A 23,132-nucleotide genomic window follows, 5' to 3' on the forward strand; every position below is an offset into this window, starting at 1 on the left:
CATTTACATAGGATCCATGGGTTAAAAGCTCCATGGACCATCCATGAAAGCTTAGCCCAACCTAAATGAACTTGGCCCATTCCATATATAAGAGTCCATATTTAATTAGTTCTTTCTGATCACTTAATTAATTCTAAATTAATTCTTGATCAATACTAATTAAATAATATGATTCCATATTAATATATTAGAACTTATAATATATTAATATAAATCATAAATATACTATTCTCAAAAGACTATCCATATAAATTGTGCCGGTGAAGTGCAACCCAAATGGACCATGCCGGGTCGGGTCAAGTACATACCAAATATAGTTATGGACTTAGACATTAATCCAACACCAACAACCATAGATTCTTTCTGTGAGATTTGGTAGTATGAGGTGAGCCTCCTCCCTGTAACCATGGGTCGAAGGTACCAGGGCCGGCCTACTATCCAGTTATGTAGTACGCTAGTTGTTGTGTGATATATGTTGTGTTAGCATGATCTGGTTGAAATATACTCCAGGGCGAGGCCTAATATGATATGTTCAGGTTGAAATATACCCCAGGCCAGGGCCCATTATGATATGTTCGGGTTGAAATATACCCCAGGGCGGGGCCCATTATGATATGATCGGGTTGAAATATACCCTAGGGCTAGGCCCAGTTGTATGTTTGGTATGTGGCATTTTAGGGAAACTCACTAAGCTTTGTGCTTACGGTTTTCAGTTCATGTTTCAGGCACTTCTGTTTTCAAAGGGAGGAACTCGGGATGGTTGCAGAGCACACACCTCATGTTTTCTCATTTTGTGATTTACTCTAATATTGATGATGTATCGATACACTTTGATAACTTTGGTTTTATGAAAATGTTATGGCTTGATGTTTATAAATCTAAAAACGAAAAATTTGATGGTCTTATTTTTGGGACGTTACAATTGATTATTTGGAAAATTTTGGCTGGATGTTTATGTGGTTCGATGTGAACAATACATGATTATCAGATCACCCACAACCAAGTTTTTCACAATATCTTCCCAAGTTGGTTACCATAATATTTGTGGGTGCTGATGCAGTACAAAGAGAGAGGGCAAGAGAGACAGAGATGAAACCGCTAATGCCACCTGTGCGCCACCATCTTCAACCGTTCGCAGATCTACACTCTGGGTGGCTGTTGTCGGAGATGGCTTTGTCTTCTCCATCTGAACTCGTATTCGTTGATGTACACCCCAACAAATCCGGTGGTAGTCAACGGTGTACAAACCAACAATCCGATGGTCATCTATGAGAGAGAGTAGTTTCCAACGTCGATGGACGGATGTGTCAACATATTTGCTACCCCCTCGCCGAAAAAAGGGGAGGCGAATTGGGTTTAGGGCAAAGACTGTGGTGTGCAATGACTGTGGTGTGCAGGTGGCGATTGTAAAGATGAGATCTTTTTTGCAGGCAGAGATAGAGGCGTAGAGGTGGTGGACTGTGGTTGTGGCTTAGTGGAGTCATGGGTTTGGGTGGAATTTGCAGATGAATGTGAGTCTATGGTTTTGTTGTGCTCGTTTCTAGGGAAGAGGGAAGATAGAAGGAAAAGGGGGGGGGGGAGGGGGAGGTTGGTGGTATTTATTTTTTATTTTGTAATTTTTTAATCTAGAAAATAATAAAAAATAATATAAAATTTTAAAAAGAAGTTATTAAGAGTAAAATAGTCATTTTATGTATGTAGGGACGGTCCGAGTGAAAAAATAATAATACAGGGATGGTCCGAGTTAATTTTTAAATAATAGGGACTAAAAGTGTGTTTTGGTATCTACACGAGGGACGATTCGTGTAATTTACTCTTACTTTTTGATTCATCCACATATTTTTAAAATCAATGGACAGTTATGCCCCTCAGAGTAATCCTTTGTAATAATTAAAAGAATAACCCCTTTATCTTCCCAGTTTTCTCGACACCCATCCTGGAGACCTTTAACCCATACCGTCTCCGGAAACCGCTCCCTCTTCGGTCACTTGCAAAATCGATGGGTAGGTAGCAAAATCACCCGTAAAAGCATTTAACAAACCACCAGCAAAATCGAAGATGTCTGCAAGTACCAAAATTAAAACCGACCTTTAAAATTTGATTTATTGGTCGATGGGGTTTTAAGGTTTTAAGATTCGATGCAGAAAAGTTCAATATTTGGTTAGTTCAGGAATTATTTTGAGCTTTCATCATCGGTGACAAGTAAGGATTCCAATCTAACGCTTTCTATCGGCTGGTGTAGGAGGGTTTCTTGAAAACAACGGAGGGGCGGTGGCGGGAGGGCCTTTTGGAGCGGGCTTAGTCCCGGAATGGAATCGATCGGATATGGGTGTTTCTCTGGAAGTTCCGGTGATGCTTGTCGCTTTTATCAAGAGAAGATGAGAGGGTTTCTTGAGGAGATGGAACTGTGTGTACACACCATACCGATGTTATAAATGAAAGAGATAAAAAGGATATAACACCCTACACCAGTGTCATATAACCCGCTGTTTGTGCTTGCTGACGCATCTCCTTGGCTCTATTCGACATCTTTGTTCTAGCCTTCTGGGTATTTAGGTCTTAGTCTCTCATTGAATACTCCGTTATATCCAATGTTCTCGTCGATTCAACTAAGCTTACTGAGTACTCGTCTTCGTCTGAAACCATTGATTCCTAACAATGATTCATTCAGGTGACACGCTTAGAGGAACAAAAGGAAGGAAAAAAACAAAGAGGGACTCTGTTGGAGATTGTGGTTGAACGGGACGACTAGAAACTTGAGCAGACGAGGAAGATTACCGACAAATAGAATTGAAGATCACTTATCGTTTGTCGGCCAAGATTGCAGGTTGGAGAAGAATTGCAACCGCGTGTGCGTTGTTTTTGGTTTAGAAGAGTTTACTAAAAATCAATGCTACCTTTGAATAATTTAATTTAGAATATAAATGAATGAAGGGCATAATTGTAAACTTACATTAAAAAGCAGTGAATGCAAAAGGATCCGTGGAAATATCACTACCCGAAATCAAAACTGACACAACATTTAAATAAAAAATGTTATTATTTTGCTAGAAAGTTGAATAAAAGAAGTTGGTTCCTATTTACCGTATAGATAGTAAATTCTTATAACGGAATTTGAGCAAAAGTAAGCTGTTACTTATGCAGTTTGACCATAACATGAGGATATATCATCTAGGGTTGTTATTTATGCAATCTCATACTGTATAGATAGTAAATTTTGTTTTGTAATTCTTATATATATATTAAAGATGACCATTTCATTAAATTTCATTAAACAGTGAACTTCCTGATTTTTTTGGCCAAAATGGCCCATAGGTTTTCATATTTTGAGTTGTTCAGATTTTTGGCAGTAAAGTTTGTGGTATTGACAATTTGGTCCCTTAGAAGATAAGAATGGAGCTGGTACGTGTCGTTCCCACGCCTTCCCCCACCGGTTCTGCATACCTTCCCCCCACCCGCTTTCTCATCCACTCATATTCGGATTTCACCAAGAACCCGCTCCTGAGTATCACTTAACGAAAGAAGAGAACAAAATTGAGAGGATTTGGAAGGAAAACAGAGAAGTTTGGTTGCTCCCTAGTTTTTTTAGAAGAGAAGAGAAGAAGAGAACGGATTTTAGAGGAATTGTATCGTTCCAAACTTTCCTCCCAAATTGGGAGGAATTGGAGAGAAAGAAACGCATGGAAGATAAAAAGTTACCTTATGACGAAAATACCCTTAGCCTGATGATAAAAGGATACGTTCCCTGTCTTCTATTCTACCTTCTTGATCGCCTTGCCTTCTGCCTTTGTAACAACTGGTACGCACAATTTCTTCTTATTCTTATGTTTTTTTTTTTTTTTTTTTATGTTATTCTTCTGTTTGGAGATAAAAAACAGCTTCAAACTAGTTTTTTTTGGAGATATTCTGTTCTTGATCATCTTCCCTGTCTTTTGTTTTTGGTTATTCTTCTGTACGTAATTTCTTCTTATAAACAACAACCGTTTTCATATTTCAAGTAAAAAGGGTAAAATTGGAAATAAAATCAAATTGGAAATATAAAACATGCAACAAATTTCTTCTTATTCTTATGCTGTTTTTTTTTTTTTTGTTATTCTTCTGTTTGGAGATAAAAAACATGCAACAAATTTGTTTTTCCTTTCTGCTCACAGTACTAAATAGATATCAGCAAATGGGCAGAAATATATAGAAAGAAAGATAACAGTTGTGTAGAAAGAAACATAACAGTTGTTTTTCCTTTTTGTGGTTTTCCCAGATATACCCTTTTTATTCAGTCACTTAAGCAATTAAGAAACTATAAGTTGGTTTTTCAAATAAGTCTTAAATTCAATATTAAAAATTAATTTTTTTTGTACATGCTTAAGTACTTATTGTTTGTTGTAGATGTATAATCAGATTTAATTTTATTTTTTGGTATTTTGATTTCAAATAGACAAGAAGAATGTGATCTAGATTTCTGGATTCTTTCATATCCAAACACATCCTAGGTTTAAAGATCTATAATTAGACTAAAAAATTAGTTAAAACCTATTAAATTATAGATTTTGTTTTAGGAAATTTTATATTTAAGTGAGACAAAACTTAAATGCAAAAATGCAGGAAATTCACATGAAGTCGGTGTTTCTAGTCTTACATATATATTTATTTATTATATTTATATATGAAGTTCTGAAAATTGGCGTTAACTATTAAAGAGAGAATGTAGTTGTTTTAGTGGAAGATTAAACAACTGGAGTTGCCATGCTAAACCACATGTATGTTACCTATGCTTACAAATGTTTTATTTATTTATTTATTAAAAGTATAAAAAGACAACCGATCTTAATCTATGAAGATGTTCTTAACCTAAATACTTAGTTTAAGGTGATGTGGGTAGTTGTTTATTTATACAATAAAAGTTCCATCACAGTACTAAATAGAATCAAATTTGTTTCTTTAATAACTAAATAGAATCATACATTATAATTAACAAATGTATATAGTTCATATATAGTCCTTATAAAAAAAAGTAAATATTATTGTTTATCTATGTTGTTTAAATTTAACTCAAACTATTTGATCATGTATCAGAAAAAGGGATTAGTTCATATATAGTCCTTATGGATACTCCGGTACTCAACCCTGCTCATGCTTTAAGAGCCCGACAATTGCAAGTCGTTAACTTGATTTGCTTGTTGTTGACTTTTATTACACAACGTAATATGGCCAACAAAAAGCGGGTTAGGTTACCCACTAGAAAAGTTATTTTAGAAAGACAAGCTGTACGGGAAGAGTTGCTACACAATCTTTTAGAAGGTGGTCAATGTCGTGACCTTATTCGTATGAGTGAAAATGCTTTTAGGAGATTGTGTGAAATCTTACAAACTGTAGGTGGTCTACGACGTACGCAACGCATGTCCGTTGAGGAACATGTTGCTAGATTTTTGCATATTGTAAGTAATGATTTGCGAACTCGGTTTACCTCGTGGATGTATCTGGTGCACATGCTGAAACAGCGAAAGAAAGAAATGACCGATTAAATAAAAATGAAAAAATTCAAGTTGAAACAATTAAAGAAGTTGATGACTTGTTAGCTAACAATGAAATTCATTTGGAAAACGAATATGTTGATCTTGATGATGACATTCAGGGTGTTATTCTAACTCCGTTTTCACAAGGGCAGTCTTTAGGTGCAAAGAAGTGTAAGAGTAAAAAGAGGAAATTTGAAGAAGAAGAAGAAGAAGAACATTTTAACTCAAAGATAATGAAATCGGTTGATAATGTGGCTGGTGCTATCAGGGAGGGTAATATAATATTTGATAGAGCTTATCCTCGGGAGTATACAGGGGACGAAATTTATAGAGAATTGGAGTTGGTGGGTTTGGAACCCTATGAATTACCGAGGGCTCTAAATTTTTTGGCAGCAAATCAAGCAAAAGCTAGGACATTGTTCAGTTGTCCCCTTCAGATACAGATGAATGTCCTCAAAGATATGATGGATGCATGTGATTGAATAACCTTGGGTGATTGTTACTGGATTGATCTTATGGGTTTATGATTTTGTTTTTTTTTTTTTTAAGTTGTTTGTGGTTTTTGTTTTGCATCTTGAAAACAATTGAATAACATGCGGTTTTCCTTTTTTTAATGTTTTAAGTAGACGGGGAGGAGAGGAGAGTTGGTTATTGGGGGGTTAAGAATGGATGTGGGTTGTAAGCACTTAAAATATTTACTCAATAACATGAAGAGTATAATTGTCTTTTTTTTATTTTATTTTCTTTTACTTTGGAGTCGGGAGCACCTCAAATGAATACTTTCTTTTCCTTTCTTTCGAACTCAGCACGGAATACTTTCTTTTCCTTTCTTTCGAACTCAGCACGGAATACTTTATCCTTTCCGTTACCTTTCTTTTCTTTTTCTTCCTTTCCTTTCTTTTCTTTCCTTTAATGAACTCAGGAGCAGGGTGCAAGCTACAGACAGGTCGGAGAGGAAAACGAAGGAATCGCCAAGGTAGTCGGCGTCTGGTTGTGTCGAAGACTGATTCCTGTCGCTTCCGACATAAAGGCTTTTGGGTATCGATAGCAATCGAGGTTTGATTCCATTGCTGGCTCCATTTCTTCTCTTCCGTTTTCACTCTGTTCAACCTTCGAATTTCCCAGCCCCTGGGTGTTTTAGAGCATCTTTTTCTCATATTTTTACCGTTACGGAAGCAGGAAGACGCAATATCACCGCTTATACTTTCCATCGAAGGTTTAAATTGAAGTCCATTCTGTTGCGATGGTCAATCGATTCAAGGTTAGTGCTTAATTAGTTCTACCCTAGAAAGTGAGTTTCAGAATCGTCAGCGCCCACAAGCCCTAAAAGCACCCCACCGATCGATTTTGCTCCTTCTACTACTATGTTCTTCAATTTCATGTCCATCTTCCTCCTGTATCTTCTATTTCAGATGCGTACTCGATTCCCAACTTCGACGACAAATGGTTTTCCACCGTAACTATGTCGGCTTCAAGGTATGCTCTCTGTACTCTACTTTGTCTCTTCAGATCTTTCTCATATATGTTGGCCTGAAGTACAAATCATCTGAGAAAATCGATCAACTGAGGGTAAACGAGTACTCACATTTGACAGATACAATCTCAAAGGTATGTCTCCATTACTGCAGATTTCGGTTGTATTCGTTTCTTCAAACTGTTAACTACTGGGAATCTTAACTCTAGGGTTTACATTTTAGTTGATCATATTATCTTTGCTTTAAATTTTGAAAATTTTAGAATTTCTCTTCATTTATCTTCCTATTTTTTGTTATTATATTGCTAACGTATTTATGTTTTGACCTTTCAGTTTGTATGTTTGACCGGAAGAATTTGCTTTCTGATGGAGTTGGATCTCCTGTTCATAAATTTGAAGAACACAAACCTCCTGTTCTTTTTGTGTTCAGGTAGTATTCACTATTCAATTGTTTCTTGGTGTTGTGCAAATTTAGTTTTTCCTTTTCTTTTTAAATTATAAGCTTTGGTGTGTTGTATTTACAAGTCTTTGTATGTTGTAGTGGTGTCCAAACAGGCCTTATGTGTTTGGAAGTTCAACAGAGGATGGTTGTCTTAGTATTTGGGATTATGAACATGTAAAAAAAGTGAAAGATCATTGCTTTTTCTTGCATAACACGCTTTTTTTTGTTTAGTTTTAGTTTATGTTGACTTTATACATATTTGCTATTTATCTGATTCTCCCAAGTGATTTCAATTTGTAGTGCCTGCCCCTGCTGCTGTTGGTTTCCATTCCATCATAGGAATCAGTGCAGCTAAAGCTTCAGCCACATCTTTAGAGGTAACAAACACGAAATTTGTTGTAAGACTTAAGTTTTTTATTTAAAGCTTATCTGATTTCATAGAAATAATTTTTTTTTTTTGATATTTTTTCTACAGGTATATATTTTTCTACCTTTGTTGTAGATTTTGCTCCATCAAATCATCAAAATTGGAATTGTACAGTATGTAACTTTCCTCATGAAGAAAAAAAATCTCTCTTTTTTATTGCTATTTCTTGCTGATGATGAACATAACACATATTGCTTCCTTCTTTAACAAATGATCATAAAAGTTTTTACAGCTGTTCTACCTGTGATTCTTGAAGCCTTTGATGTATATTGTGAAGGTGATTTCAAATGGGGTTGTGGGTAAGATAAGATTTCGCAATTTGTGATTCCAAATGGATTATAAACCATAAACAATTATTTACTAACATTTTTTTCCTTGATTTTTTTTAAATGTATAGGTATCCTTACACGACTATTATTTTAAATTTAGGCTTACTATTGTGCTATTCACAATGTCTTCTACTGATCGATTTTCTCAGTTGACCATTAACGGCCTGAAGTACTCTACTTTTAATATTCTATAACATATCCCTTTGTAGTATTTTTTTGACATTGATTCATTAAGTAATAAAATAATTATTATTTTCTTTTCCGTTTCAAAACAGATAAAGTGCTTGCTGATCTTTTGGAGCCACTAATATGTGCAGTCTTCATCAAATATTCACAAAATTCAGGTTCTAATTTTCCAAAAATCTGTAATTATTTATCCATTAGACAAAGGTCTGAACTAGAGCTGATAAGTTCAGCTCATGCGCAGCCTGGAAGAAGTCTGCAGCTTGGTACATTAGATCTTCCTTCTTGCAGATCAACCCAAGGTTAAATGTACTTGAGAAACATATAAAGGACGTGATGTTTATATTAATAAAATTCAATTTTTACAGTTTTAGGACGATATTGCCCCTGAACACTGTTTTTATATTAATAAAAGTTAATTTTTATAGTTTTAGGACGACATTGCCCCTGCACACTGTCTTAATATTAAAAAGATAAATTTTTGCATTTTTAGGACCATATTGCCCCTGCACACTTTTTATATCGATAAAACCAATTTTTTTCAGATTCAAGACCACATTGCCCAGAAAAAATTGTCGTATCCGACCCCCGCAACCTAGTTATAGATTAATTATACTTAAGAGTTAGGAGCGCTTGGTTGGGTTAAAAATTAAAAATCTATAGATTTCTTTCTTTGTAGGCTTTGGCTTTAAAGATAAATACCGAAAATAATTATTGAATTTTCTTATTATGTAATTATTTAAACAGGTTGGTTTAATATCATCTAGCGTTTGATTGGGTGAAAAAATTATTATGTTGTTGACATAAATACCTTATGTCGGGAAACACAAAGCTTGAACCGAATCAATGGTATCATTTTAAAGGAATTTTAGTGTACCAATTTATTATAACATTAAAAATAATCTTTGAATTTTTTTATTATGTATGTTATTTTCGTCACACATGGGTTATAACCTAGTTTTTGTATAATAATACAAAATATTAATATATACTCTACTACTTTCGGTGCTTGCCCAGTGAAAATATAACAAATCGAAAAAAGAAAGAAAGCATATGTTTATGGGGAAAATGACTTAGGAGGGTAACTATCCCTTATCCGTGTTGACATATTGGAAACTTCTTCTTTTTTGTACATAAGAAAGCAACTAACTTGTTTTAACTGTTTAAATTACACCAATATTACCGGCTAATATCTGTTTTAACCGGTAACTCAAAGGGAAAATGACTTAGAAGGGTAACTACCTCTTATCCGTGTTCACATATTGACAACTTCTTCTTTTTTGTACATAAGAAAGCAACTAACTTGTTTTAACTGTGTAACATCCCAAAAATAATGACCAAAAATTTCGTTTTTAATTTAATACTAAAACCATAATTGTCAAACCATTAATTTAATACTCCGGCATCGGGCCCTACCCGGCATCAGGCCCCGCCTGGCATCGAGCCCTGCTTGGTATACAGATCTGTCTCGCTTAGGCCCCGTCTGTCTTCGGGCCCCGCCCGCTAAACACATACAATCATATAACATGATAACACATAAAGAAACATACTCTACTGAAACATACTCTGCTAATAATGAGATACAGAATCTCGTCCGTACTCAGCTAGTTCCAGCCAGGCTTTAGCAGTGCAAGGTGAGTCTCCTCAATGTGTGAATGGGTCTAAGGCCACAATGCCAGCCCATGTAGTCTATGAGTAGGAAGACCTGAGGGTTAGCCCTAAGCATTGTATGCTAGTATGTTATTCCGGACCAAGGTTCGATGTCGGGCGGGTGCCCGATGAATGTTTGCATGTTAGATTATACTTGTTGTCTGTGTGATACTTGTATGTGCCTGGTAGGGAGGTGAGTGTGGGCGAGGTCCTGTATCTCATCACTAGCTGAGTACGGACGAGGTTCCGTATCTCATTATTAGCAGAGTATGTTTCTTAGGAGAGGGATACAATAGAGTATGTTTCTTTATGTGTTATCATGTTATATGATTGTATGTGTTTAGCGGGCGGGGCCCGGAGACAGGCGGGGCCTAAGCGAGACAGATCTGTATACCGAGCAGGGCTCGATGCCAGGCAGGGCCTGATGCCGGGCGGGGCCCGATGCCGGAGTATTAAATTAATGGTTTGACAATTATGGTTTTAGTATTAAATTAAAAACGAAATTTTTGGTCATGATTTTGGGATGTTACACAGTTAAAACAAGTTAGTTGCTTTCTTACGTACAAAAAAGAAGAAGTTGCCAATATGTGAACACGGATAAGAGGTAGTTACCATCCTAAGTCATTTTCCCTATGTTTATGCCTAAAAAAAGAGGACTTGCTGAAACAATGGGAAGATACCATTATTAACGTAGGCCGTATAAGAAGAAAACGCACAAAAAGACAAAAAATTAAGGACAATTATAATTCTTTCTTTAATTGTACAAGAAGGTCTAAAAATCTTTAGAGCATTAGGTATGGGTCCGTTGAGGTGGTGTTATAACACCTTATAACACCAAGGGGGAAATGATGTTCATGGTATTATAAAACCGTTAAGAGGAGGTTAAGAGGAGAAAAATAAAGAGAGATGAAATGTGCAGTCAATCAATGTTCCCGTTTCAATATGTCATAATGCCAACAAGATATGTCATAACACCAAGGGAAAATGGTATTCATGGTGTTGTGATCATATTATAAGGATGCCACATAGGTAATAACAACGTTTTGTGTACCCATACCGGATGCTATTAGAAGAGACTAAAGATTTTCATCTAGTGGAAGTCAGAAATGTCCGTAAAGACCAAAATTTTTCCTCTTATATAAGCCAAAAAAATCACTAGAAGGCAAAATATATATATATATATATATATATATATATATATATATATATATATATATATATATATATATATGCAATGGACAAGTACTTTAATTATATTGTTAGTTATATATGTGTATATATAATCACCCACTAAGAACAATAAAATGTCAAATAATTAATATTTATATATGATAAATATCATTATCAATAGATTAAAATAAAATAAAATAAAAAACTTAGTTATTATTTATTATTTCAAACAAAATAAATGAAGAGCTAGTAGGTGTACGTAATTGCTATTTTATTATTTTTTTTATTTTTATTTTTTGCTTTTTGAAACGGCCAAAATTTTATAAAAGCACTTTGCATCAGCAAGTAGCTAGGCATGAGCAAAACGGAAACAACAAAAATTCAGACAATTACAAAAAAGAAAACGGGGAGTTTTTCCAATTTTCCTACTTACAATTTAGTCATTTACCCTTACAACTAACCCATAGGTGTACCACCGCCTTAATGTTTTCTGCCACACATGTTGGAGAGAGGAATCTCCTTTTGAATAATCTGTTATTCCTAGCTTTCCACACCTCCCATAATAGTCCATAACAAATGCCTCTAAATCTCTCCCGTTTCTTAGGGCATTGACCCCAAGATGCTGCTAGCTACATTAGCTCTCCAACATTGGGAATATCAAAAACATTTATGCCACACCAGTTAAATATCTTATCCCTTACTGATATTGCAAATGGACAGTTGATCAGTAAATGGTTTGCACACTTTAAACTACCAATGCAAGAACTACACATCGAAGATTCCACCGGAATCCCCATGTTAACTAAGGCAAGTGCTGATGGAATCCACCTGATGTAATTGCTAGTTTAGGCAACAATATTAAGAGTTAGATAAATTGAAGGCATTCATAATATGTTGAACTTTGTAGAGTTCAATATATTGCAACATAAACTTTCTACATTCCATACAAGTTTATCATTTTTTTCATACAATGCATTCAATTGTATAAAATTGAATGAAACATTACGGAAGCTACTTTATCATATTTATTTAAGAATTATAAAACTTTTATTTTTCCATTGAAGCGTTCAATGCTATTGAAATCCAAATCAATTGAATGCCAGTGGTAGAGTTTCATCAACTGAATGATAATTAAACTACGGGAAAATTTCATTTATATCATTCTAAACTTAAAATATTACTTCTATATCCTTATAAACTTTAGAATTACGTACATATCCTTCTAAAACTATAAAATTCATATATATATATATATATATATATATATATATATATATATATATATATATATATATATATATATATATTTTAATTAGAATTTGTGACATCCCCATTTTCACGGCCAGAAAAGACCGATTTTGTTTATGCTTTATAAAAATCAGAGTACCTCTTTTAATAAAAAATGTTGCGGAATTTGTTCCCAGAAAAACATGATAAATACGTTATCAAAGCATTTCCGAAGAAATGTATTTTTGTTCATTTTAAAACATTTGGGATGTCATCATCTGTAACATCCGGTTTACCAGGTATATTGTTTTGAGTATTTAATTCAAGGACTTTGGAGGGACTTGACGAGTCGGTGCCTCAACTCGTCGAGTAGGGTCGCGACTTGGTGACGTGGTTAATGAATGGACTCGACGAGTCGGAGAGATGACTCGCCGAGTCAGCGCTGTTGACAGAAACCCTAATTCTCTCGGGCCTGGGCCTATTTAAAGGCTCTTAAGGCCTCATATTGCGGCTACCTTTCAGAAGAGAGAACCCTAAACGAGTCCTTAGTGTTTTGGGCAAGAGAGAGAGCCATTTTGAGCTTCTTGGTGGAGGGTTTGCAAGGAAGAAGGAGGTTTCAAGCTAAAGGGGCCAGAGGAGGTTTTAGATCCGTGATTTACAACCTAGGAGCATCAGTTGGAGGTATCAATTCGGACCTCTTTTCTTCCCTAATTGTGTAGATCTTCCTTTTGAGGATTAGGGCTTGTATTATCTTCTTGGTGGGGTTTTGATTGCATCAAACCCCTCTTGTGAGCTGGTAGCATAGATCTGGACCTTGTAAGGTCCAGAAAGTCAGAAAGTAGAAAGCCATTGTTGTGCAACCATGGGGTTTGGAGGTTAGGAAGCTTTAATGGAGTCTAAATGGCATATTGAGTGAATTATGCCATGCATGGACATCAAGATCGGACCTTTACGTGACTTTTGGGTGCTAGGAGGCCAGATCTATAAGTTAGAGAAATAGATCTGACCTCAGAAGGTCGTTTGAGCATTTTCATGGAAGAAACTCGCCGAGTCCATGAGAGGACTCGACGAGTCGGATTGTGTTGCACCACGATTCGTGATCAGTGGTAACCCGTCGAGAGAAAGGTTAAATCGACGAGTCGAGTGAGGCCTTAGGAGGATTCAGAGGACACGCATGGACTCGCTGAGTCACCCGAGTGCACTCGACGAATCTGGTCAAAGTTGGACCATTGACTGGGGTTGACTTTTAGGGTTTGGTCAACAGTTGGACATTGGACCATTAGAGGGGTAAAATGGTCTTTTCCCCTTCTGAGAGAATATAGGGAGGGACTAGTCTAGCCTTTGAGAGCCGTATTAATTAGAGATAATTACTTTATGTGACTAGGCGGAGGCTAGATCAGAGATTTGAGTTCGAGACTTTCCGAGATAACCCGAGGTGAGTCTTCTCACTATACATTACCTAGAGTGGTATCTATGTGCAGACCGGAGGGTCTTATGAGTATGTGTATGTTTGAGATTTATGTGTTTGTGTTATATGTATGCTCTGTGTTATATAGACCGGACCAGAGGGTCCAACGACTTATGAGGCCAGAGGGTCCTCGATCAGACCGGACCGGAGGGTCCAACGATTTAGACCGGACCGGAGGGTCCAACGAGCTAGACCGGACCAGATGGTCCAACGAGCTACGGGACTGGAGGGTCCCGCTGAGACACATTGACCGGAGGGTCATACCGAGTTATAGCCTCGAGTGGCTTATGTGCTGTATGTGGTATTTTGGGGAACTCACTAAGCTTCGTGCTTACCGTGTTATGCGTTATGTGTTTCAGGTTCTCATCAGGAATCGCGGGAAGGCGCCGACATGATTTGTACACACTGGCAGAAGATTATGTGTTGAGATTCTTGGGATATGTTTTTGTGATGACATTGATACATGAGATTCTGAGAATATTAAATGAGTTTTATTATGTTTGACAAATGAAAAAAAAATTGTTTTAAAATTGACGTTGTTACATCATCAATACAGAAACATAAGCATAAACAGAACTTATATTCATTTACACTAGTGATCTACATCTTTAATCTCTCAGTGTAATGTAACTTCATATCGAAACCTGTGATACAAATAAGCTTAAGTGGGTCAGGTTGGGAAACCTGGTGAGTACATAGGGTTTTCAACCCACAATAATTTAATTATTATGTTTAAACATCAAACAATCAACCCAATTACCCATCCCCATTATCTTCTTTACTCTTAAGGTCTATCCTAAGAGTCATTTATCCTGCATTCGTTCATTTCGAAGTCCATTGCTTCCAAGGTTTATATGACAGACACTAAGTCCATAACTGCCAATTCTCGTTCGTAAAGCACTAATTCCATAGCTGCTAAAGTTCATTCATCGGGTACTAAATCCATAGCTTCAAGTGTTTATCTAATAGGTACTAAGTCCATAGCTACCAACGTTTATCTAACAAGTACTAAGTCCATAGCTACCAACGTTTATTCAATAGACACTAAGTCCATAGCTGCCGATGTTATTTGTTAGGCACTAAGTCTATAGCTGCCCATGTTCACTCATATCATCTTTCATCTCTCATCATTCATCTACCCATGTTTTACCCAACATATTCGTAGATATAAAATACATATACAGTTTAAATTATTTAAAACATGTATAAAACCGTTCATCCAGCATAGATAACAAGTATACAGATAATATGCACACATAGCACATAATTTATATAAAATACTTCATATCTATGTGTAAGATGAAAGTAACTATGCACTCACTTGTTAAAGTGATGATTCCAAACTCGGACAACGCTTTGCTTCTTAACAATATAATTTCCTTCGACGAAACCTAATATTATTACCACTATATTTTAGTCTAATATTTACCGTGACTGATTATTAGTCTTAGCATTATTATTATTATTATTATATAAGCGTTTAAACAATATTTTCCAACCACTATGTACAGGCAGGGGCCAGACATAAAACACCGGAGGGCAGGACCATTTTGGCATATAACACTTCTGAAATCCAACAACCCAAGCGGCCCTCCAAACCAGATTCCCCGTACCGTGAGTGGTTAAAAAGATATTATAACGACACTTATATAACTCATAATAATAGTCCAAATATTTATTATAAGGTCTTAATAACATTACTATATTTAAATAAAAACTATATTTAAAATAGCGTAGGCGTATCTTACCTATGAGGGGGTTTGGCTAGAAGTCGGGCTCTGCAGGGGCAGAACTTCCAAGCCGAAAGCTCTTCTTCTCGGGGACGTCGAGCGCTCCGGGGCTTTCTTCTAGCGATATGGGAGTTTTGGGAGGTTTAGAGAGAGTGTAGGGAGAAGAAAGAATGAGAAAGGTGTGAAGAAAATGAGGGTGAGAGAGGTTCTATTTATAGGGTGAAATATGGCTGAACTTGGTGCCACATGTCACCATCTGGTGGCAAGACTTGGGGAGAAAGCAATGACCAAGATTGTGCCATGTCATCCATTTTCGCACAGCACACTTCCGACTTCTAAAATCCGTAACTTTCGCATACGAGCTCCGTTTTTGACGTTCTTTATATCCACGCGTAGGTAAAAATAAGATATACAACTTTCATTTTGACTCCGTTGTCTAATTCTCGACCGATCTTAAATTTAACAGTAGGAGGAGATTATACTGTTAAATGACCGCGAAAAATTCGTAACTCCTTCATACGGACTCCGTTTTCGTCTGTATTTTTATCGTTGAGTTCCTATTAATGAGATCTTCAACTCTCATTTAGGTCGCGTAGGCCAAAAACCACTCGATCTAAAATTCGAGTTTCGGGTCGTGCACTGCTATGTCAAATCTTAGAAAATTCATAACTTCGTCATACGAAGTCAGATTTGGGCGTTCTTTTTGTGGACGCTCTCGGTTTAACATATTCTACGACTTTCGTTTAGATTACTAAGGCTAGAAAATATTTTATCGTAAATTTACTTTTTACGATTTCCGGTGTCGTGCCGGTTTTTCCGTAAAACTTCGACGGGTCATAACTTCTTCGTTATAACTCGGATTTCGGCGTTCTTTATATGTACGGAAGCCTTGTGACATATACTATAACTTGGTTAAGATTACTCCTTCTAAATAATCTTCCATCAAAAAGTCATTTTTTGACGCTCATTGTCTCTAAATTGACTAGCCCGAATCTGCGGGCGTTACAGAATTAAACTAATTAAATATTAAAAAAAATATAAAATTCAAATTTATATATAATGTTACCAAAATACCCTTTCCAAATAAAAATTAAAATTAAACCATTTGATTAGGATATATTCGATTAAATCAAGACGTGATCAAATCAGAACGTGATCTTCTTCTTTTTTCCGATCCAAGTATTCTCAGAACTACCCAGGTACGGTCTCTTCTTCCACACTATCTAGATAAAGAACTCTAAGTTGTGTAAGGTTTTTGATAAGCATCGCTAGATTGGGTTTCTCAAGTTTCAGTTATCGAATTTCAATGGAGAAAAGCGAAGACAAATCAAGTACTTGCATGTAAGACCTTGTTTCGAGTCGTTTCATAATTCGGGGCCGTGACCCCAAGATCAAGTATCATAAGGCTTCGGGCTTTAGGAAAAAGAGGTTTAGACCCATTTGGATGTGGGTAATGTAGATTATATGATCTAAGAGTTCAGTTTGTGCTTTGGTGTCAAAGGGTAAAATAGGAAAAGTAGTGTATCAGACTTCTTTTATGAATTATGGATTTTAGTTCAATGTGTTTTAAGTCAAAAGTAATTAGATAGGGTTGTAGAACTCCTCAATACCTTTCCGTGGATATAAAGATCGTCGAAATAAGAGTTAAAACAAAAAAGTTATGACCGTTTGAAGTTAGGACGGTTTTGGGTTTAAGCCACATACGCTGGGCGTACGGGAAGTACGCTGGGCGTACTAGGGCATCCCTGATTATGTTGGGCGTACCAGGAGTATGCTAGGCGTACGCGATCAGTGTCCAAACCCTATTTTCGTGGTTTGAGCCCTATTTAAGCTCCTTAACATCCCCAAACCCATTCCATTCTCAACCTCCACCTCTCCAACACCCTCCCATGAAAAACCTAACCCTAGTTTGAGCCTTTTGAGAAAAAGAATGTGATCTTGAGTGCTTTGGAGTGTTCTTAGTGCATCTTGGAGAAGAAGGAGCTCTTTGGAGAAGTGTTGGTTGCATTAGAGCTTGTAGATCCAGACTTTGTTCAGCTTGATCTTTATTATAGAGGTATACAGTTTGAATCTTGATGATGCATTCGATAGATCTAGCTAGTCTTGGGTGTTATGAGCTTTTGGTCACTTTAGTTCATAAAGTTTAGATCTTGAAAGTTTGTGACCTTGTTATGGATGAAGTTGGAAAATTTATCAATCTAAACATCATATTGATTCAGATCTAAAGGTTGGAGACTTGGACTTAATAGATTAAGTTGAAAGAGATTCTCTTTTGGTACCTTTGAGACTTAAAAACTAGATCTTGGTGATCTGGACCATTATAATGGATAAAGTTGGAAACTTTATCTATTATGGAGCTATTAGGATCCATAAAAATGTGATATTGGACCTTATATTCCTTCCATGCAAGTGTCATGATGTATTAATGGATTAATAAGTTAAGGTTTTGGCTTTTGGACCTTTTCTACACATGGAAAGTCATAAAGGTGGAAACTTTATGACTTAGAATGATGTTGTGGGACTAGATCTGAGTGTTGGATGAAAGGACTTAAGAGAATAAGCACTTAATGGAAAGGTGTCATCTGACTGAGTATGCCGGGCATACCTTTGAGTATGTTGAGCGTACTTGTATGGGGTCCCGATTCTAGATGGTGAGTATGCCATGCATACGAGCTGTGTACGCCGACCGTTGACTTTTGACCAAGTTTGACCGTGGGTCAAATTTGAGGATTTTGGGCTATTAAATAAGATTTTATCTGGTTCCGGTGTTAGTAGATTCGCGGGGTGCAAGCAGTGCAGATAAGGGATCGTATCGTAGTGTTTCAGAGTTCTTTGTTTTAGGTGAGTTTCCTTCACTATACTCATGGGACAAAGGCACCAATGCCAACCCACTAGATTATGTTGTTAGGATGATAATTGTTTTCGTGACAATTTTCGGTATTGCCTGTGTGTGTTTGTTGTCTTTATGACTCTTAGTGATGTGATTATATGCTTGCTGTAGGGGATGAAATAAACCCAATACCGGTTGAAAGAGACCGAAGGGGTTGAAATATACCCAGTACCGGTTGAAAGAGACCGAAGGGGTTGAAATATACCTAATACCGGTTGAAAGAGATCGAAAGGGGGGGGGGGGGGGGTGAAATAGACCCAATTATGATTTGAAAGTTATGTATGTATGGTATGTGGTATTTTGGGGGAGATCACTAAGCTTTGTGCTTACAGTTTTTAGTTTATGTTTCAGGTACTTCTAGCTCGAAATGGAAGGTCCCGGCTTGATCGCACCACATCCGCTCATGTTTTCAGCATTATGTGATTTTGGGAATTTTACTCTATTATTATTTCACTATGATACACTTTTGGTTGTTTTGACACGATTACTGGATGTTTTTGGAATGAATAAAAATGAAAATTTTGTCTGAAATTTTTACGATGCTACATTGCAGGTTTGCAAGCTGTGACAATTCTCCTAGAATCTGACCTGAAAACCTGGAATTTGACAAGTCGTCAAACTGGTCAGGCTGCCAAATCTGGAAGGAATCTGTGTGAAGTTGAAGTTATTTTTTGCAAGATCCAACATCTGAAGATTCTTTAAACGAAAGAGAGCACTAGAATCATGAATACCACCAGATATGGCCGCATTGATTAAATCTAGACCGATAACCTGACTTGTGATGCTGCAATTAACTCCAACATAGGTGCAACAATCTGACACAGTCTGGTTCCATGATACAAGTTTTGTTGATAATGAAGAATTGAATTGTAATTCATTTCTCAACTTGATCAACGTTAAATGTTGTTCGATTTGACAACGACCATATGGAATTAACCTCAAACATGATCAGGTACAAGCCGATCAACAAAACTTGTAAGCAGAGCTCGGTTCTCATTGGATGAAACTATAATTCTGAATAGCCAATCGATGCATTGAATTATCACTTTCTGTCGAATATAACATCCTACTTCTATGTTAGCTAAATTGTGTAAGCTTATTACATGTTTTCATTTATTTACCTGTTTTTACTATTTTACTATTTTTTCTAACATCTAGAAATCAACCTTAAACACCTATTTGAGATAAGGGTAATTTGGGAAAACCATTAAATATAAGTATGATGCTATTATTATTATATGGGTAATTTTGGGATTGAGTTTTCATTTATGTTTGTTTTCATGTTACAGACAAAGAATGTTATTATAACACATAAACATAAAAATAAAAGAAAAAAACATTATAAATAAGAATAATGTCATAAACATATGCAAAAGTAGGTTGCACTATTAGAAATGTCAGTATTTGATATAATATAATAGAAAATTGCATAATTGTCTAGTTCAGTTAAAACAAAATATGCATATTTTTTATTAGTATATAACACATAAGTAGAAAAAAAAAGAATAAAAATATTATAAATAAGAGTATTGTCATAAGCATATGCAAAAGTAGGTTGCCCTATTAGGAATAATGTCATTGAATAACACAGAACTATAAATTGAAGAATGCAATAATTTCAGTTTTTTGTTATAAAAGGGCACAATTCTCCATTTATGTTACAACAAAATACAGGCAAACTAATTTTTATTAAAATATAATACATAAACAAAAAATTTAAAATAAACAAACAATTACAAATAAGATTAATGTCATAACCAAATACAAAAGTAGGTTGCCCTAATAAGAATGTCATTAATATCACAAAAGTTATATAATGACATTTTTTTGTCCTGGAATAACATAGAAACACGAATTAAACAATGCAATATTTTATGTTTTTTGTTAAAAAAAAAGAATGACAACTTTATTCTAAGATAAAATAAAATGACATAATTATCCTTTTATAGTAAAAAAAAATAATATCAATTTTTTTTTTCTACAAAAAATGATGTGGACTAAATAGTAGAAATATGTATTTGGTTGTGATACATGATACTGGTCTAAGCATCATGAATAGTAGGATGTGATTATAATCAATAACATTTAGCATATTGTATAATAACAAATTTTACAGAGAAGAAAGGAACAAAAGGAGAAGAATATATAAATAATCAAAATAAGAATACATGATTTGTCAGAATTGCACATGCATAAACGGGGATGCTTTACCAAAATCGCAGAGTTTTTAGGGTTTAGATACTTTAGATACGAAGCAACCAATAAAGACGGCAAAACTTGGAAACTTTTTTAGGGGTCTTTTATTTATAGGTGAAAAAATCATTCAAAGATAAAATTGTAATCAATTTGATTCCTATTATGAATCATATAGATTTGGAAAAAGATAAAGTAATTCAAAAAACATTGCTGATTTTATGCAATATTATATCATAATCATAATGTTCGATATTTAAATTGAATTTTAATGCAGTAAGAATATGGTAACAAAATTGCTGATTTGTACGAGTTTGTGTGGATTAGTCAAAGAAACAATGGGGGGGAAAACATTGATAAACCAGCTGCGGAATGGACACATGGAATGAAGGAGGTCTAACAGGCCACGTGTACTCCTTAGGAGTCTTTTATTAGGATTAAAGATTTGAGATTAGAGTTAGAGAAGTATTATATAGAGTTTGTTTGTGTATTCTTTTAAATTTTCACTTGAAAGTATCAACTTACACGAAAAGGTCATTCCTAAAAACTGAAAATACCACAATGGATAAGGCGTTGCTAACTTAGACTAGAGGGTGTGGAGTGCGGTAAGGATGACATGACGCCTATGTGGCATAGGGAACACCGCCCCCTCTATGCGGTTTGGGGAGTGCGGTTTGGGAGTGCGGCCATTCTTGGGAGCGCTCCTCTCTCTCTCTCTCTCTCTCTCTCTCTCTCTCTCTCTTCCTCCCTCTCTCTATCTCTCTCTTCTTTCTCTTTCCTCTCTCCATGGTATACCACTCCTTGAGTGTGGTAAGGGAGTGTGGTAAAATGAGGGAGTGTGGCACCACTCCCTCCAGCCTTACCGAACGGAATCCCACAACTAAATTTCAAATTCTGTCATTGTGGAGACCAATTAGCGACAGATTTAAAATGAAAATTTCATTGCTATCTTGAAGAAAAAAATGTCGGTAGTTTTCTTGCGACTTTAACGATACATCAAATCCATCACTAAAAGGATAGACAACGAATTTTTCAGAGCTAAATAAAACTTTAAATAGGTACCACATCTCATATATTATCAAATAAAACACGTCCAATAAAATTTTAAATAAGTTTCAGATCTTATATAATTTCTTTTAAATCAACATTTCTAAAACGTAAATGATATTCAAGAAACATTTTTGTTAAGAAGATGCATGCCATGATAACAATTTGTAAAATATGAGAAGTTTAAATTTATACGCATAAGATTTTATTTAAAATACAGAGAGAGCTGTGGACAAGTCTTAACCCCTGTGGGGAAGGGAGAGATAACGTGTATATATATACACCATTGAACCATTCGCCATCTCTTCAAGTCGTTGCTTATGCTGATATAATGATGATAAAAGCAGCCAAGAACTTTCGAGACAGATCTCTCAAAGTGGTTGATTCTGTGTTAATTACTTGTTTACTTCAACTATCTAACTCTATTTATATGTAAAACCTATATTATATGTTTTGGATAACTTTTAACTTTCTTATTTGTGGTTGTGAAGTCAATGGAACTCGTCTAACATTAGATTAATATAATGTTTTATATATTACTCTTGATGAACAAAAAATGTCTTTTCTTAATAGAAATGAATTGAGAATCCATAGTTTTCTATACAAAAACTAATTATCCTTCTATTTTTTCTTGCTATTCATCCTTCTATTTATGTTAAATATAATGGTGGAAAATGTCTTAAATATAATGGTGATAATGTCTTAAAATATTATTTATTTTATTAAATATAACAGTTGAATTGTGAATTATACACCTGGATTTGTAGGAAGAAAAACTGAAGGATATTTCATTTTTTTTCAATAACTTTAACTTTTTTTTTTTTTACTAGAAAGCGACAAGTTGTGTTTGAAGTTCATGTTTGGACATCATTTTTCTTGTTCTAAGAAACATGTTAATTTACACTTGTGATGTTGGATTGTTGGGTGTAGGACGGATCGGTGGAAGTAAATCAGTAAGCAAAGATGATCTTTAATTTACCTTAAAAGAATACAAGATAACTTCCATTATTCTGTCAATTAATACATTATCTATTTTAACCATTTAACGTAACAAATATAAGTATATAACATGTTTCGCGGTTATATATATAAATTTTGAAATTTGAACTTAGACATAATATAACCGATGAGACTATATGATAAAAATAATTAGTTTGTCATATTAAATTGTTAAACTTATATAATCATCAGAAATGATAATAAATTTAGTAAAAAATTAAAGATATTATTATAAAAAAATGATAAACTGTATTATTTAAAAGGAACACTTCAACACATCCCAAGGGCCGCGTGGAAAATCAATTACGACACACTAATAATATTTTGGTTGTATTAGAGTTTGAACTCTGGATTTTTGTATGAAATTTTATTCATTAACCATTAGGTTTTATT

General features: G+C 35.2%; 1 protein-coding gene across 14 annotated transcripts; it reads left to right on the top strand.

The window, feature by feature from the left end:
* Positions 1–6,258: 6,258 nt before the first annotated feature.
* Positions 6,259–8,738, top strand: LOC145138726 (uncharacterized). 14 transcript variants are annotated; one of them, XM_079072761.1, is made up of 10 exons: positions 6,261–6,566; positions 6,690–6,771; positions 6,923–6,986; positions 7,318–7,414; positions 7,727–7,803; positions 7,902–7,966; positions 8,077–8,152; positions 8,251–8,351; positions 8,458–8,526; positions 8,610–8,738. In XM_079072761.1, the coding sequence occupies exons 3-6, from the start codon at positions 6,954–6,956 to the stop codon at positions 7,926–7,928; spliced, it is 234 nt and encodes a 77-aa protein (XP_078928887.1). In that variant the 5' UTR covers positions 6,261–6,566; positions 6,690–6,771; positions 6,923–6,953; the 3' UTR covers positions 7,929–7,966; positions 8,077–8,152; positions 8,251–8,351; positions 8,458–8,526; positions 8,610–8,738. The 14 variants fall into 14 exon arrangements, 5 of the variants coding, with proteins under 5 accessions (XP_078928887.1, XP_078928883.1, XP_078928884.1 ...); XM_079072757.1 differs by having other exon boundaries at positions 6,275–6,566; positions 6,923–7,118; XM_079072758.1 differs by having other exon boundaries at positions 6,275–6,566; positions 6,923–7,118; positions 8,086–8,152.
* The last annotated feature ends 14,394 nt before the right edge of the window (positions 8,739–23,132 follow it).

Source organism: Lactuca virosa, chromosome 9 (assembly GCF_052849685.1).
Source record: "Lactuca virosa cultivar CGN04683 chromosome 9, Lactuca_virosa_CGN04683_v6, whole genome shotgun sequence".
Classification (NCBI taxonomy): Eukaryota; Viridiplantae; Streptophyta; class Magnoliopsida; order Asterales; family Asteraceae; genus Lactuca; species Lactuca virosa.

What these genes read in the sequence shown, in the direction of transcription:
- LOC145138726 (XM_079072757.1), top strand. Translation starts at nt 6,954, where the DNA reads ATGGTTTTCCACCGTAACTATGTCGGCTTCAAGGTATGCTCTCTGTAC. An exon ending in CCTGTTCTTTTTGTGTTCAG is followed by an intron (nt 7,415 to 7,726) that starts GTAGTATTCACT and finishes TTCAATTTGTAG; the next exon opens with TGCCTGCCCCTGCTGCTGTT. An exon ending in CTTCAGCCACATCTTTAGAG is followed by an intron (nt 7,804 to 7,901) that starts GTAACAAACACG and finishes TTTTTTCTACAG; the next exon opens with GTATATATTTTTCTACCTTT.